The sequence below is a fragment of the Gallus gallus genome, chromosome 4 (assembly GCF_016699485.2).
Source record: "Gallus gallus isolate bGalGal1 chromosome 4, bGalGal1.mat.broiler.GRCg7b, whole genome shotgun sequence".
Lineage (NCBI taxonomy): Eukaryota > Metazoa > Chordata > Aves > Galliformes > Phasianidae > Gallus > Gallus gallus.
In genome coordinates this window covers 80,691,177-80,707,845 of record NC_052535.1, presented here as the reverse complement: position 1 = coordinate 80,707,845, position 16,669 = coordinate 80,691,177, and the positions used below count along the sequence as shown (strand labels likewise).

Genomic DNA, 16,669 nt, shown 5'->3' with positions numbered 1-16,669 from the left:
TCTTACCTCTTCTGCAGCCAGTTCATACCCATCTGGGTTGAGTGAAGGCAGGAGATGAATTCTGGTGTTATTGATCAAAGTTTGGATGCGAGGGTTCCCCAGAAGATACTCTGAACACAGATACTGCGCAAGGTATATCAGCAGTTCTTTTCCCACAACTTCATTTCCATGCATATTGCCAATGTACTTAAATTCTGGCTTGACTGTAGAATACGAAGCAATGAGATGCTTTAATTTGATTATACCTGGATGGCTTCCAAAAGAAGAGTAACGCAGACAGCTTACTGATGAAAGTTTTATTTACAGTAATTTAATGCATACATTGCTGTAAACAGTACACCAACTCCAGATGAATTTCTCTCCCTTACAAGTCAGTTCAGCAATGATTTAAATAGCTTTCTGTATGTGTGAAACAAAATCCATACTTTCAGGATCACACACAAAAAGAGGCAATCATTGCTCTAAGCTTTTTTCTTTTTTTCTTTTTTTGATGGGGAAGCTCATTAGTTGTGATGCTGCAAATGTCAAGCTGGTAGAAAAAGAACAAAACACACCCCTGGCACTTGCACTTAGCTTGGGCAGATTCAATGCCTTGTATTGTCACACATCTTAGAAATGACCTGCAGATGTGTAATATATTACCCACGTATTTGGAACGTAAATTAAATAATGCATAAAAAGTGGCTTTTAGGCTAAACAGACTTGGAACAGAATTATTAGTAACACATAACCTCACAATTCTCTGCAGCTATTCTCTCAGTTTCCATCCTTCATTAGAGACTAATGGAAAGTAGAAAACAGATGCACCCTTTCCTGTCTAGCCCTTCATTTTTGATCCTGTACAACCCCTAGCACTGGACCTGGAAGGAGGGCTAGCACAGAGCTATTGTGCCAGCTTGCTAAGGCTACCAAAATCACGTCCTGAGAAACATGGAGCAATAGATTTAGAAGGAAATGCTAAGTGATGTGGTAAACTACCATCTTTTATCATGCTATATCAGTTTTTATTTTAAAGTCTGATTCACAGGCTTTGTATTATCCTGGCAAACAGAATATCACCTAGAAAAGACACCTGCAACTTCTATCCTTTTTACACAAGAGAAGAAGGACAATAGGCCAACAGATAGGAGTTTGCAACTTTGCTCTATTAATGATTTCTTCTGGGATTTTGCTGAAGTTCAAAGGCATCTCAGAATATCTCCACACCATGCAAGAAAGCGTGGGTGAGAGCAAACAAAGCAAACACCAGGCTCAACTGCCCTTTCTGCCTCCCCAGGGGCATAGCATACAGAAGACACAGAAGCTTTACCTCAGGTAATAAGCTCAAAAATCTATTTAGATGTAGCTCAGTGCTGCGACACCGCTGAGTCTACCTGGATGCTGGAGAACTCTCCAAAATCTTTGCAAACTGGGCATAAATAAATAATAGTCGTACCATTGTGCCCATGTACATGGCCATACATTTAGGAGCAAGGAATTTAGGAAAATGCAACTGGGCAATAATTACTGCAGCAAATCATCTGCCATCACTGTAATTCGAGAATACAATGTTTTTCAATAAACACTTCTTACGTTTTAAGAAACATCCTGTTAAAGAGGATGGATAGTTTATTGGATTCCCCTTAAGCAACCCAATCAACACTGATAAAACTCACGTAGTTCATGGTGACCAGGCTTGGTTGAAAACTCAATCACAAAAAGGTCTTTTCCTTCAAAACTGCGACCTATGCTGTAAGTTGTTGCAATATGGGAGCATCTAGAAGCAGTCTTCTTCAATGTGCTCACCATTTGGGAATACGAATGATGCTTGAACTGAATAAAAGTAGCTGGGAAGTCTGAAGGCAAATCTTCTTCAACAGCTACTTCTCCTGCAAAGAAAAATTGTAAGACAGCGTTTAAAAGCCATCATGAATACCTATGCTTTTCCACAAAATACATTTTTCAATAGTAGAAATATAGAAAACAAATTTGCAGTCAAAGCCTTAATTCCATGTACTGCATCCTACACTGTCTATTTTGGCATATGTTTCTTGAAAAAAATATAGTAATGCATATGCACACTGACACATACATTGTGCAATATCCAGTTGTAATTTAGTCTTTGGCATACTGACCACACTTTAGTCATAAATATACAGATTTTTCCCTTTGGATCTGATGGATCAAATTCATTTGCAATGAAATTCAGCTATCTCGAACTATCTGGATCTTCTTCATCTAAACAAAAACCTGCAACTGTCACTAATGAGATAACTTCACTGAGCTTGTCATGTCGCCATGAATTCATGTGCACCTCAAAGCTTTGGTTTTTAAATTAAAAATAGAATATTTTTAGAAAATAAAATGCTGAAACAGAGGACAAGATTTATCTAAATACATATCAGTAGTCCGAGTATCTAGCACTGAGCTGCTTATCTTGATCTTCGTATGCAAGGGAGAGGAATCGGTACGTCTTGAGCACAGTTTAATTAAGTGGTTAAAATAGATGGAACAAAATGAATCACACCTTGCAAGTGTTTATAAATATGACAAGCTCAGAAGTGTTGCGCTGTAGGCACATCAAGCTGACTGAGATGAGAACTTTCCAATCAAGTTGAGTAAAATGTGTCAACAGAGCATCTTTCTTTTCTTTCCTTACCTCGCAGCTTTGCCAGTGGGTCAAAACACCCTTCTTCTTCCCCAGCAAAAAACCGATCACAGTCTAAGAAGTAGGGCCAGGCCATGTCTATTGCATCAAAAGCAGAGAGGCAATTTTTTTTCAGGTTTTCACATACATGCCTGCAAGGCTTTATAACTTTGTCCTTTTCACACTGTGGGGCCAGCACTGAGCACCCCAGGAGCCTCAGATCTGGATTGCATTCTCCTTGCAGCAAGTTGTGCAGCACGCTTATGAGAATATACTCAGAGCTGTACTCAATCACTTCTCGAGACTTCTGATCCAGGAAATTAGGATACATTGTTTGAGTATAGGTAACATCTGTACAAGAGCTTAAGGAGATGTCCACGCATTTTGCTATGAAAAAAAGGGAACATAAGAAAAATGGCTTCTATTATCAGTGCTCTGAAGAGTTCAAGAACAATATAACAAATAACACATTTACTGAACATTTTTCTGTTCTTATTCACAGGTAGACTGGAGGCAGTTTGCAATACTCTCAAAGGTATTAATATCTAAAACCATTTACAGAAAAAATGGTAAGAATTTTACTTAGTCCAGAGATTGACAGTGAACAATCTGATGCCAGTAGATGTCATTCAAAATTAAAATGGTATTTGGACTGAGGGATGCTCCAAAAGTAATGCCTCTGGTTTATTATGTTGGCCCACAACACAACACCAGAAGCAGATGCTGATGGTATGACAGTAGAGGTTGAACCTTCCCACCAATATTCCATTAAATTTTGTTGCCGTGTGACAGATGTCAGCAGAGGAGCAGTCTGACAAAATGGTGACTAACATGGAAGTGTGTACGAAGAAGAGGTGTGTCACTGAATTCCTCCATGCAGAAAAAATGACATCCACTGACATTCACCAACACAGGAGTGCCTGGCCCATATACGTATTCATTTAACAAATACATTGGAAACAAATATACTTACAAAATTTACAAAATCTGGTTTCCAAAGGAAAGACTATCTCATGTTCTAACATTGTAAAAACACAGAATCCTGAAAAAGGTATGTTTATGATATGCTCTCTTCCCTGTCCTTGCCTGTGAGTATGGATGCACTAATAACATGTGAGATTACATTGACTTTTTTTCTGTGAGGGGAGGTATTGGAAAAAACATCTCTTTTTTTGCCTGGCCACCAAAATTTGACAGAGTTTAATCTCTCTGAAACTTCAGCCTCTCTGTGAAGTTTGATTGAAATTGCCCAAAGCATTCAGAAGTTATTCTGTGACTTGGCTTACAGACACGCAATTTAATATACTTTAAGAAATCAAGATAAGAGATGTTAGGAAGGAAAAATGCTGCTAACACCTTCAGTCAACTCAGAGGTAAAAAAGAAGTAATAAAGAGATGTCTCATCATAAAATTTCTGGATATTATAGTAGTAGACCCAGGTTTTAGCATCTTTATCTTGCTAATGTCTCTGAATAGTAAAATATGATACAATTGTCAGAGTGGTAAAATTCTCCTCTGTGTGAGAGAGATCATCTCTCTAAGAACTAGACCTACTACAGCATCCATGTTAGAAAACTTTTCAGGACATAATAAAGAAATACTTAAGATGCTGAGATTTTCCAAGGAGAGCAAGCAAAGTCACATCGTACCTTTCTGTGCAGTTTGGCATTGACCTGCAAATAAAGAAAATAAAAATAGCATCAGGACAGCAGCACCTATCTCATCTCACAGTAGGAACTGCCCAACCTGGCAGTCCTACTGGGATTGCTGCATCTCCACATGCACACACAAATACACACAAGCATAAATATGATTCCCCAGTAGCTAGGCATGATCTACCCAGTAGCTGACCCCTGAATCCACTGATATATCAGTGGCTCATACATTGACACACTCACTAGTCTATCTGGTAGCTGGCCCACATCTAGGGTCTCACTGGTACAAAGACCCAAGCTCCCTGATCTCCTCAGTAGTTGGCTTAGACCTTCTAGTCTCTCAGTAGCCAAATCTGAGACCCTCTGGTTTCTCCAGTATCCATTCCAGGATCACAATTTCTCAAATGCTCATTTCCCAGACCTCTTGTCCTGTTGTCCTGCTAATGTAGCTTGCTGTTCACTGTTAACAGTACACACAAACACACACAGTCCACTTCAGTTGCTGCTCCCCAGACATAGGCACCCCTCTGCCATGTGTTCCCAAAACAGCTGCTGGAATGTGGAGCCGCATTCACCCACATCAATAAAGAAAAAAGAGAATCTCAAACAAGAAAATAATTGGAAATAGAGTTTAATAAGAAGACAGAACAGGCTGCAGTGAGCAGGCAGAAGGCATAACCCAACAAGAACATCGTCCAGCCAGTCTTTGGCCCAATTTAAGGACGGAAGACTTGACAATACATATAAGTGTAGTTGTGTAAGAAACAGGACCTAAGTTTAAAAAAGACATTGAGCTGTGCAATCTTGACAACCTGACAACATTTCTGGACATGCTTAAAACTCTAAGTTATGTGCCTAGGAAACTTTGGAAATTCGGGAACCTGGTTTAGTCTAAAATACCACAGGAGTCTTCATGTAAATACTGACAGGCTTTGTGGATCTTCATCTAACAAGTCTACTGGTCCTACATAAACCTGTGTATATAAAGTTCTCATGGAGAAAATAAGCTTTTACTGGTTGTATGAGAATATATTTCTTTCTCATCTGACTTGATTCTATCTCTAGATACTGCATTTTATGATCCATTTAATAATATCTTGAAGCTAATTATTTGCCTTCTAACTACTCTCCCAGGAAAGCTTTCCCAAAAGCTCACTCCTCTAATAGCTAGAAATTGCCTTTTAATTTTCTGCCTAAAAGTAGTCATGGCCAGCTTATATCCATGTATTTTTGTGCCAGCATTGTCCTTCAGCTTAAATAGCTCTCTGCACTCCCTGGTGCATGCCTTCTCTGTGTGTTTATGGAGAGCAGTCAGATCCTCTTAGCTTTCTGTTTACTAGGTCAAATAAACAAGCTCTTTTAATTCTGAGTAACTCTATTTGATGACCCAGGGGAGTCTTCTTTTGTTCCTGTAGCCAACAATTCTATACTGTCCTTCTCTGTTTCTGGCAACTAAAGAAAAATAACTGCTACTAAAGTTGTTTTCATCAGTGCCTCATAGAAGCCAAGCCATTATGTCTGAGCTTTTCCAACACTGAAGGGTCTTGTAATATCCTGGGGAATCTATGTTGCTATTTGTTCTGTCTGTCACTTTGAATATAGACACCTAGCTTTTTGCTCAGTGAATTGAGCTTTGTTTTCTATTTTCTTGCTAAGGGAAGTTTAAACCTCTCCGCCCAGCAAATGTTTAAAAGTAACCATGTGCATATGTGTTGCTAATCAGTTGATCACTCCTTAGCCAAAATAAAATAATTCTAACAAGAACAAAATTAAGCCTGGAATTTTATGTCGGAGGCAGACTTTTAATTGGAAATGAGTCTAGTTCTATATTATGAACTGTCATTGATCCACATTTCCTCATAAAATAAATGAGGGATCAGACCAAGCAGAAACAGCCCATCTCCAACAACAACAAATTCTAGTAACTAGCAAGCTGGAATAAATTTTATCCATAAAAACACTTTTCCTGGCTTGGTTCATTATGCTAGAGCAATACACAATACCTGGTTCATCAATAGTGCTGTCTGTCATAGGATTTCAATATGCTTCCCCTACTTTGGCATGTTCCCTTACTAAGGTTAAGGCACGCCTAAAAAAGCCTCAGCTCAGCGAGGTCCTACATTTAATCTTACACATGGGGATAATCAGAGAAGAGCTTTTTGTATAATGCTACACGGGAAGGAGAAAGGAATGACCACTCAGAATCATAGAATCATTAAGGTTGGAAAACATCTCTAAGATCACCAAGTCAAACCATCAACCCATCATCACCGTGCTTACCAACTCATGTTCCTCAGTGAAATTAATACCCTTCACTACATTGAAGGGTGGCTAAGAAATGACTGCACTGTAGCTGATCTTGTTATAAACTGGAAGATTGTGTTCACTGAGTGTGGTTCTTCACAGATTAATCTGGGGAGTAGGAACAGTCTTTCTACGGCTCCTCACATTTCCTCAAAAGTAACACCCTTTCCCTCTTGGAAGGCTTTGTGACCTGCCACAAATGTCCTTTTGTTTGTCTCTCTGATGTATGATGATCAAATAATGATACTGAGTCATACAGAGTTTTCCATACCACTATTACTGTGCAGGAGTGCTATACCCATCAGTCAGTTTCATACGTGGCACAAACATATTTTCAATGGTATCCCAATATTGTGCTTATTCAGCTGGAGCAGAAAGGTATTCTGGCAACAAGATGGAATAAGTAGAGGAAACCAAAAGGAAAATGCAGCCAGGCAGGGTCTGGGCATGGTGCTGCTTCTGCTTACCCCAGCTCTTGCTCTCCAAGCAGCCTTACTGCTTTTAGCAGATGCTGCATTCTGCCCAGCTGGCCAGAGAGAAAGGTGCTGCAAAGGACTGGATATCTGATGGAACAGATGTGTTAAACTCTGCTAAGTCATATCCTGCAGCTGGGTTCATGAGAGGTCTGAATCTTTTTGTGAGCAGGAATAGACATTAATACAGGAGAGACAAAGATTGCTCTGGTTTCAGGTTGTCTACTATTTAGTTTCTACACTTGGTTGTTTTTACCATATTTATACAGAGGGGAAATCTATAAAGTAATATGGCTATTATCCATTATTAAAAACACTGATTGAAGAATATAAATTTAGTTTTCAGATGAGGAAACCAAATCCATGTAAATGCGTACCTTACCTGTGGCAAGTGAAGCTGTTAATATCAGAATGTGATAAGCAGGGGAAATTCTTCAATAAAAGATGAAGCTTCTTATGATAAATCCATGCTTAAATTCTGCTTCCCACAACTTTAGGCCTGCAAGCTTGAAACTATCAAGTCTCAATCACTGACAAGCAGCAAAACTGACTCTTTCCTCCTAGGTCCTAAACCTAGAACTAAGCTTAAACTTAGATCTAGAAGATGAGGATGCTCAGGAGAGACCTTATCACTCTTTACAGCTACCTGAAAGGAGGTTATATCAAGGTGCAGGTCAGGCATTACCTCTTTTCCCAGGTAACTAGTAACAGCATGAGAAGTAATAGCTTTAAGTTGCACCAGGGGATATTCAGGTTGGATGTTAGGAGAAACTTCTCATAAGAGTGGTGAGGTAGTGTAACAGGCTGCCCAGGGAGGTGATGGAGTCACCATCCCTGGAGGTGTTCAAGAAACATGGAGATGTGGCACTGAGTGACATGGTTAGTTGGCATGGTGGGGGTGGGTTGATGACTGCACTAGATGATCTTTGTAGTCTTTTCCAACCTTAAGCACCATGTATGTGCACTATACCACAATGTTTTCTCCCTGTCTCCCTCTGCCAGAGACATCTGTGCAGCTTCTGTCATCTCAGAGGCCAGCTCTACCCAGCCTATGGCTCTTCTGTCCACCACAGCCCCATACAAGCTGCCATGCGAACCATACATCAGCCAAGGCTCTGTCATGTAAACACACGCAGGTGAGCAGCCTGATCTTCCAGGTTATTAGGAGTTACTATACATACAAACAAGAGAGAAAAGGTCTGGTATAAAGCAAGTTTTAAATGTGTATGTATGCTGATGTGGTGTTTGGACATTTTCTACGTTTCCTAATGCCAATGCTTACATCTGTTTGGGAGGGTGTGGCTCTGCAAGGGCCAAAGATAATTCTCCAGTGCCTGTACTTATACAAAGAAGTGTGGATGCACGTAGCCGGGTCACAGCCTCCTGACTGTCTCCAGAGGCCAACCCTAGAACTGCACACTCCCTCCTGCAGCCCTGCACCCATGAGCTCCGTGTCCCCGTGCACAGAAATGACCGGCAAATAAATCTATTACAGCTTGCTTCAGCAGTGCCAGCCAGAAGAGCTCAGCCTCCCCCTTTCTCTTTTTCTTGTGAGTAACAACAGACAATAATATACAGATATTTTCTCAGGCCTCCAAATTAACTTGGCAGACTTCAGTTGCTGATTCCTGTGTGCTTGAGAAAGCCTAATGCTTTTCCGTTCTTTGAGCAGAACCTTTCCTGGGCTCAGAGGAAGACAGTGCAGCCTCCTCATAGTCCCATTTGTGGACAGGTTGCTACAAAGAGACCTTTTTCTTCCTGATTCAGAACAGTCTTTTCAATTTTTTATGACCATTTTTCTGCTTTAGCTTTTCCACCAGAGGTATAAAAACCTTCTCAGTAGCACGGTTGCTATTTAAGATTATGGATAAAGTCACTTACTGAAGAGCAGAAAAGCCATTTCAAGCTTTCTGAGCCCTCTCTACAACATACACTTCTGGTTTTAATTTGCAAAAGCAAGCTTGAAAATCTACAATGCAGCACATACATATTTTACTGCCAAGATTACATTTTTTCCCCTTGATGATTCAGCACTGAAAGCAGCAAGCTGCTGTGATTAACCCTAACACAGACAATAGATCTCAATAGCTACCTCCAGTGCCATGGCTTGGCCGGTTGCCTTTTCAAAAGCAAAGCCAATAGGAGACTTAGGCACTAGAGGAATAAGCCCAAGGGTGAGCATAAATTCAAAATATCTAAATCATTCAGTAAGGCTTACACAACTGCATTGTAATGACTGACAGACTGAACAAGATTACATGATTTATTTTGTACAGAGCTGCACACCCACTACCACTTTTCTGGGTTTCTTACTATTATAAATAGGAAGACATATGTATTCATTTTAGCCTGTTTATAGTCAAAATTCTCCTTTTCCAAATAGAGTATTTCAATTTTGGATCATGTTAGAATTGCTTTCTCTGTGCTTTTACATGGCTGATTGAGTCAATCCTTGCAATGATCATCTACCTTTTAACACTAAAGATGCAAAACTTAATATCAGTGGTAACATGCAAACACTGCTGGGCTGTATCATTTTGCAATACCACCTGCTAACAGCAAAGGACTGACGACCTCCAGAGCTACTCCTGGCTACAGCAAAAAGAAAAAGCAGGAAACACAGTAAGGTATGAATGGGTGGAGGATAATAAACTAAACTAAACTAATGGCAGTGAAATGAGGCAGCTGAATAGCACGGCTAGGGTGTAAATGGTCAAGCAGAAAGCACAGAAGGAATGTAACTGCATATCTAAGGCTCATGTACAGGAGCAAGAGTGAAGATCCCAAGCCACAAAAAAGGATTTCCAGGAAAACTGAAGGAGTTGGAAGAAAAAAAGCAGCCCACGTGGTTAATTCCTTTTTCTGGATACATCAGAGCCTTTGTGTGGGGACGACTTTGTTCCTAACATTTATCTTCCACTCCAGCAATTACTGTAATTTCCCCAGGGGGGAGATGTATTTGCTCCTTTCAGTATCTAAGGGGGGGCTATAAGAAAGAACAGGACAGACTCCTTATCATGATCTGTTCTGACAAGACAAGGAGAAACGGTTTCAAACAAAAAGAGGGGAGACTTAGATTGGAAATAAGGGTGGGGAGGCACTAGAACAGATTGTCCAGATGTGGCAAGATGCCCTGTCCTTGGAGACATTCAAGGTCAGGCTGGACCAGGCTCTGAGCAAGTTGACTGAGCTGTGGGTGTCTCTGTTCACTGCAGGGGAGTTGGACTAGATGACCTTCAAAGGTCCCTTCCAACTCAAATGAATCTGATGACGATTCTGTGATGTACCTGAGGCGGCCCCTAGGGAGCGCTAAACCGAACCCAGCAGCATTAAGATTTAAGATGGAGAGGGTTGAGATGTATTGAGGAAGGAGAATACCAGGCCTGTAATGCTTGCTCTGCATCATGTGAACTCCCTGAATCGTAGTCAGATATCATTGACAGTGTGTCACAAATGCCTAGGTAGACAGTTCAGGAGACTGAAATTCATTAGTTCCCCTTAAATAAGCAGGCAGACAGATAAGATCACTCTTTCTCTACTCGTCTTTCTTTGCCCATTTTGTAAGTGCTGTCTTTCTAGTCAATCAATGCACCTGCATTTCTACAAAATGGTGCATCTAAGCTAATATCTGGATGCTGTCTGAGAAAAACTGTGTGAAAATACTAGCCCTTTTCCTTACTTGCTTCCTCAAATTGTCTAGTTTGCATTCAAACACATCCAGTGCATTACCTCTACCGGCAAATGCAAATTAACTAAAATTCAAAGCCAACTCCTCTGGCTCAGAGGGAGTCCCAGGGAGAAATGGGCAGACATGCTTCCTAGGATCTCAGTGAATGTGAGGTGATACAAGCCTATTTTCAACCCCCACATGAACAAGCCTGAAAGTACTTGAACGAGATTAATGACTAATCTGCATTCACTTTGAATGTAAAAGATCACAGCAGGAAAAGTCAAGCCAATGTTTGTAATTAACCCACCTCCTTTCTAATCCACCTGCTTCTTAGAGTTCAGTTAAGCAACCATTTTTATTGAGCTATTGGGGGTGTCCATACAGCAATGACGCTGCAACTAGCTTCTCCAGGCCTGCTTCCCTCATAGGGCTAGGATGTGTGACATGATGCCAAAGGTTTCCCACGGGAGATGGGAGCTCATACAATCTGCAGACCATCACACAAAATCTGTGAAGATGCATACAGAGACTTGCCACTCAGCAACAACTCAAAATCAACCTCAAGAGTTGTCCTGATGAAGGCTTTGATTTTAGGAGACTTAAACAACCTGAGGAGGATTATTATTATAGCTAGCTGCTGGCTGGCTGACCAACCCCACGGACTGTCTCTGTGCTTCTGGCAATCGAATTTCATATGCCATCCCAGCTGCATCTCCGGAGAGTCCTCCGAGCTGAAAATCCTAAGCAGAAAAATAACCCCAGAAGAAAACCTGCTAAATACCTTCTTTTGGCCTCAGCTGAGATGTTTTCCTTGTTGCAAGGCAAAATCTACAGCTGGGAAAAGAAAACACAAGAAAACAACAACAACAGCAGCAGCAGATGCTGAACATGCACTTGCTGTTCCAAGATTATCTGACCATATATAGGGACTGTTTCTCTGTGTATGGCTAGTGAAAGTTGGAGGAAACTGTTCGGATCTGGAAGATGCTGGTGTAAAAACAACTGATAAGGTGAGAAGGTTGAAGAGGTCAGGAAATCTCCTACCTTCTAAGGGATCAAATTATCATCAGAGTGACTGGAGAAAGGTGAAACCAGCTACTAGGCTGGTAATGCGGATCCATGACATCTCCATAGCTTTACTTTGTGAATGTATTTTCTCTAAAGCTCAGTTCCCACTTTCTAATGATACAGTACTCTCTCAGTGCTTTGATCTACCAGAGTCAGAGGCTTACCTTTCAGTAAGTTCAGCTCTGTTGAATACTGCAGGACAGAGCCTCGCATCTGATAAAACTCAAGATAAAAAACCTCAATTTATCTTTCCAAAGCATTTGCCAAGATGTCATTTCACCCTCTTTAACCACAGTCTATAACTGCCTCATCTCTTTATTAGTTTAGATGCATGGGACATTGTAATTAACATCACACCTGGCTCCTCTGCAAGTATTTGAGCTTCAGCCAAATGTGGTACTTTCTAATGCTACAAAAGATGGATAGTTAATTCAACATTCTTGACCAAAATCGTAATAGCATTGGGATTTCTAAATCCATGGTTTAGCCTCATATTGTCTTCCAAATTGGTTGTCCTCTTATAACCCTGTAAAACTGAAATAGCGCCAATTAAATCAATGGAACTACAATAGGATAAACAAATGGACTGAAATTTCATGGGCAGAACAACCTTAAGTTACTAAATTTCACTGATGTGACATCTACATCCAACTAGAATGTTCTTTGTCCAAATAAGATTTAGCAGTCAGAGAAATCGTGAGGAGAAGCCCTGCAAATAGACCAGGATGCAGCCTGTCAGCATCAAGCACCATGTTCACAAGAAGGCAGGTGACTTCCTCTCACATCTGCACACAGCCTCTCCTGATTCAGAGGAACTCACAGAACGTACGTAGTATTTACTTCAGATTTGAGAATGGGATGGCTCTCACATGGCCTGGGCCATCCACAGGGAATCATGGTTGCTGTTAGCCAGCTGGCACTCCATTCAACCCCAAATTAACTGTGTGCTGGGAAAGGCTGTGTCAAGAAACTCTAAAGGAGACCAATCATCAGTGCTACTGAGTCTAACAGCCGCGATACATCTTATGGCAATGGACATTTTTGTTTGGCTTTTGACTTGTATTTAGACACTTTAAAAATACATAAACAAGTATTCTGAAGAAAACTTTGCATTCAGATTAAAATCATACATAAGTCATTTCAGCAGTAAAAGAATATACACACCAAGTATACTTTCAATGTATACTCACTTCATCTTCATAAGTGGCAATTTCTGACCCACTTCCCATGTTAAATGTTGCCAAAACCATTGTTGCAGAAATAATAATTGTGTAAAAATACTAGAGCCACTGGTGGGAATCCAAACAGCTCACATGACTTGGTGATGAAAACCAAGTTTACGAGAGCTGGAATTTCTTGTCTTGTGAGCATGCATGATGTAGTTCTGCATTCCTTTGTTTTGACAAGACTTGGACACGTCCACTTTGGGCACAACAGTGAGACTCCAAGACCTTGGGATCTCCCACACGTGTTCCATGGCCACATTTCTGGTCTGGTCCTGCCCATTGCGGGACAAGAAATGCAGAAGGAACTGTACAGTCCCATGGAGAGCAGCTGGAGAAGCTCTGCCTCACGTGCACGCACAGGCATGGAAACAAGCAGTAGAAATGTGCACAGCAGCTGAACTAAAACACTCTGAACACACTAAACACAGGCCTCACAAAGCTAGGGCCAGCCTGAAGCTTGTGAAATGCAATAACTTCTCCCTTTGTCACTTAGCAGTAAAGCAAAGCAAACTATGAGAATGATGGAGAGGGGGAGGAGAAAAGCATAGTGCTTCATGCAAAGCTTTTTTTTCAGTCTGAATGTCTACAAAACAATCACTCTTACTCAAGGTCATAAACAGGATCTACCTCCCAATCCCAGTGGTTAGGATCAGGAACCCTCCTGAAGAGGCTGGGAGCAGATGAGAAACAACCAGGTACAACAGCTCCAGTCCTCACAAGCAACATCCAGTGGGCTAACTTCATCTATAAGCAACCCTGGCAGTGTTCAAGAGGTGTCTGGATGAGGAGCTATGAGATAAGGTTTAGTAGCTGTGGTAGTAATGGTGATGGGAGGACAGTTGGGCTAGATGCTCCTGTAAGTCCTTTCCAACCTTGTGATTCTATGATTCTACAATACCTTTCAGCCAGGGAGCTGAAACCCAGCTGCGCAGGCAACTCCTTTCTCTTCCAAAGCCCCCAGCCCCGTTGCCTGCCCAGAAGGCTGCACCTGGAGCCAACAAAGAGGCCCCACAGGCGGCAGCCCACGACACCCAGCCTCAGCGTGGGGCCTGTTCCCAGCTGTCCCTGTCCCTGTGAGGGAAGCCAGCTGCTTTCAGTGCTTTGAGGCATGTGACTCCAGCCTGCTGCTTGTTTTTATTTATTTTATTTTTTTTGCTCACAAGGCTGCATTTAACTCATTACCACCAGAACACACCAGTATTCAGTGCATGGTGCTCAGATAAAACAGAAACCTACGCCATTAGCTCCCTCTACCAAAGGCTGGTTACCTTTCAGGATGACTTGCCAAGGTGTACTTTTCTTAACCAAACTGCAAGCTCAATGGCAAGTGAAACATCAAAGTCTGGAAGAGATGTCTCTCAACAGGGCCATAGAGCACCCTATTGCTCAGAGAGGCAGTGGCTTCCTGACTCCTTGTGGTGATGGCACACAGCTGAGAATGAATCTGCCCTCAATCCATGTCATGGTTCTCAGCTGCTTCTCAGGAAGCTCCCCACACTGCCTGATGCTGATGCTTGTGCCATACGTTGGTGACAGCCCTGGTGTAGGATGTCAGTAATCATCTCCTTATTTTACTAAACACAAGGGCACACCGCATTTCATCAGGATCTTTTTACTTTTAGCTTTGTTTTGATTTCTTATTGGAAAAGAAAAAATGAGTTGCAGAAGAATAAACATTACTGAGAATCCTCCAAACCTAGCCCTAGCCTTGCTGAGAACCAGGCAGCAATATTGGCTCCCCTGGCTTCCTCTCCTACATCAGCAGCTCAGGGCACTGTGGCTCTGGCCATTGAGTTCTGCCAAAATCTGCAGTTGGTGTGAGGGATCCTAAAAGAAGAGAGAAAATCCCAGCACTACAGCTGAAGGCATAACCTTGCTGGATATTGAACATGAATGTGTTCAGCACTGCAGTTTCCTCTGTTTTCATGTTGCCTGACATGATGTTAGTTCCTTAGAAAAGGAATAAGAAACCTGGCAGGTCTCTGGATGCTCAGGTTGCCTCTTAATTCCTGGTCCAAGAGTGGTTACTGCTAAGTGTACCCCATTCTCACACTGCACATCATATTTTAATGCCCACAGCCCACTTTCCCTGCCATCAGTCATCCTTTAGGGCCATTTTCCAGTCCTTCCACATGCAAGGTGTATTTCTACCACCTGCCCTCCCCTAAAGACAGCACAACTGCAAACAGATCCTGCCACAATTACCCCTCAATTATCCCTGCTTTTATGGTTGCCAGGATTAATAACACCTCACAGCACATCTTTGATCAGCTGGAGCAGAACCAGAGCTCTCTGAGAATGGGTATGCTGCAAACCACACAGCCTCTTCCTGTAATTGGCTGCAAATAGTCTACAACATTTCTCTTTGTGCAGCTTTATCCAAAAATAAAATCCCTTCAGGCTGTGGTAGACCTCACTTTGATGTTCGTGGGAACAGCACTCTCAAATTATACACACTGCATGGCACACGGGTTGTGCTGTGTAGCAGTTCAATGTCACTGACAGACTATGGCTTATATTTAAGAACCAAAATATAGCTGTACTTCCTTGGGTAACGATAAGGTCACTTGCAGGTTTTTTATCCTTTCCTGTATTCTTGTAAAATAGCTCTGAATCATTTTGAATTTGAGCTCTCTGAAAGCAGTTTTCCTCTCCTTTACTGTTTTCCTAGACTAGAGCTTGTCACTACATTGGAATTGCTCTGCATTCACCTCCCCGGCGTCCCCACATAAAAGAAATCTAAACGAAGTCCATTTGGTAAAGAAAAGCCACCACATATTTTTAAAAGACGCTCAACATTTTATTTATTAGTCAACTAGTTACTGAACCAAGAGCTTTCAACCCATTCAGCAGCATGTTCCTGTCTTACCTTTATTCTAATGAGCAAATCTGTCCTTCCAGCCAATCAATGCACACAAATTCCATATTGCTTATAGCAAACTACGACACACCCTCCAGCTCTCACATCCTAATAATTCTTCTCATACTTTGGACTTAGAAAAGAGAAAAAAAAAGTGACCTAAAGCTGAACGTAAGGAGATTTTATTAAGCAGAAAAACACACAAGGTCGAAAGTTCACCTTCATGCAATCTGACTGCCGGATTCCTAGAAGGCAAGGCCATAGATGGGGAGAGCCCACGGCATTCCCCAGATGCCAAAGGGGATCCTACTGACTGGGAACTCAAAATTGACAGAAAAACACATCTGCACATGGCCCTAAAAAGATAGTGGTGGGGAAACATTACATTGCCTGACTTCACAAGCTTGTTTTTTTTTAATTTCTATCCATGCTGTCTCAGCCAGCTCCAGTTTCATCACAGAGATATCTGCAGACTCCCAAGGAGCCCATTTCCCCATCTCTAGGGGGGGGGTGACATCGACCTCCCATGCCCTGAAATCAGAGCCCTTTTCTCTGCTCATCTCCAGGAGAAGGAAAAAGGGGAAAAGGGGCTTTTAGGGTGGTTAGCCTTACCTAGGGTCTCCTGGCCGGTTTCACAGCGGGGTGCTGGCTCTGTGGCCCTAAACAGCCCGGTGAGGAGGAGCAGCAGGCTCGGAACCATGCTGGAGCCCTTGTGCAGGCAGCACAGTGATGTGGCACTCACTGCCCGATGGAGCGGCTCCTCCGCTTGGAGCCTCAGCACGGCTCT

The 16,669-nt window shown here is 41.9% G+C and overlaps 1 protein-coding gene across 1 annotated transcript in view; it reads right to left on the bottom strand.

Annotated features, from left to right (window-relative positions):
- The window catches only part of CPZ (carboxypeptidase Z), a 34,528-nt gene extending 17,859 nt beyond the window's left edge, over positions 1-16,669 (bottom strand). Inside the window, exons 1-5 of the mRNA NM_204578.5 lie at positions 16,495-16,669; positions 4,276-4,299; positions 2,639-3,013; positions 1,656-1,868; positions 7-203 (exon numbers count right to left, since the gene is read on the bottom strand). Of these exons, the coding sequence (NP_989909.4) occupies positions 7-203; positions 1,656-1,868; positions 2,639-3,013; positions 4,276-4,299; positions 16,495-16,582 (897 nt within the window). The 5' untranslated portion in view covers positions 16,583-16,669. The remainder of the gene's footprint in view (positions 1-6; positions 204-1,655; positions 1,869-2,638; positions 3,014-4,275; positions 4,300-16,494) is intronic.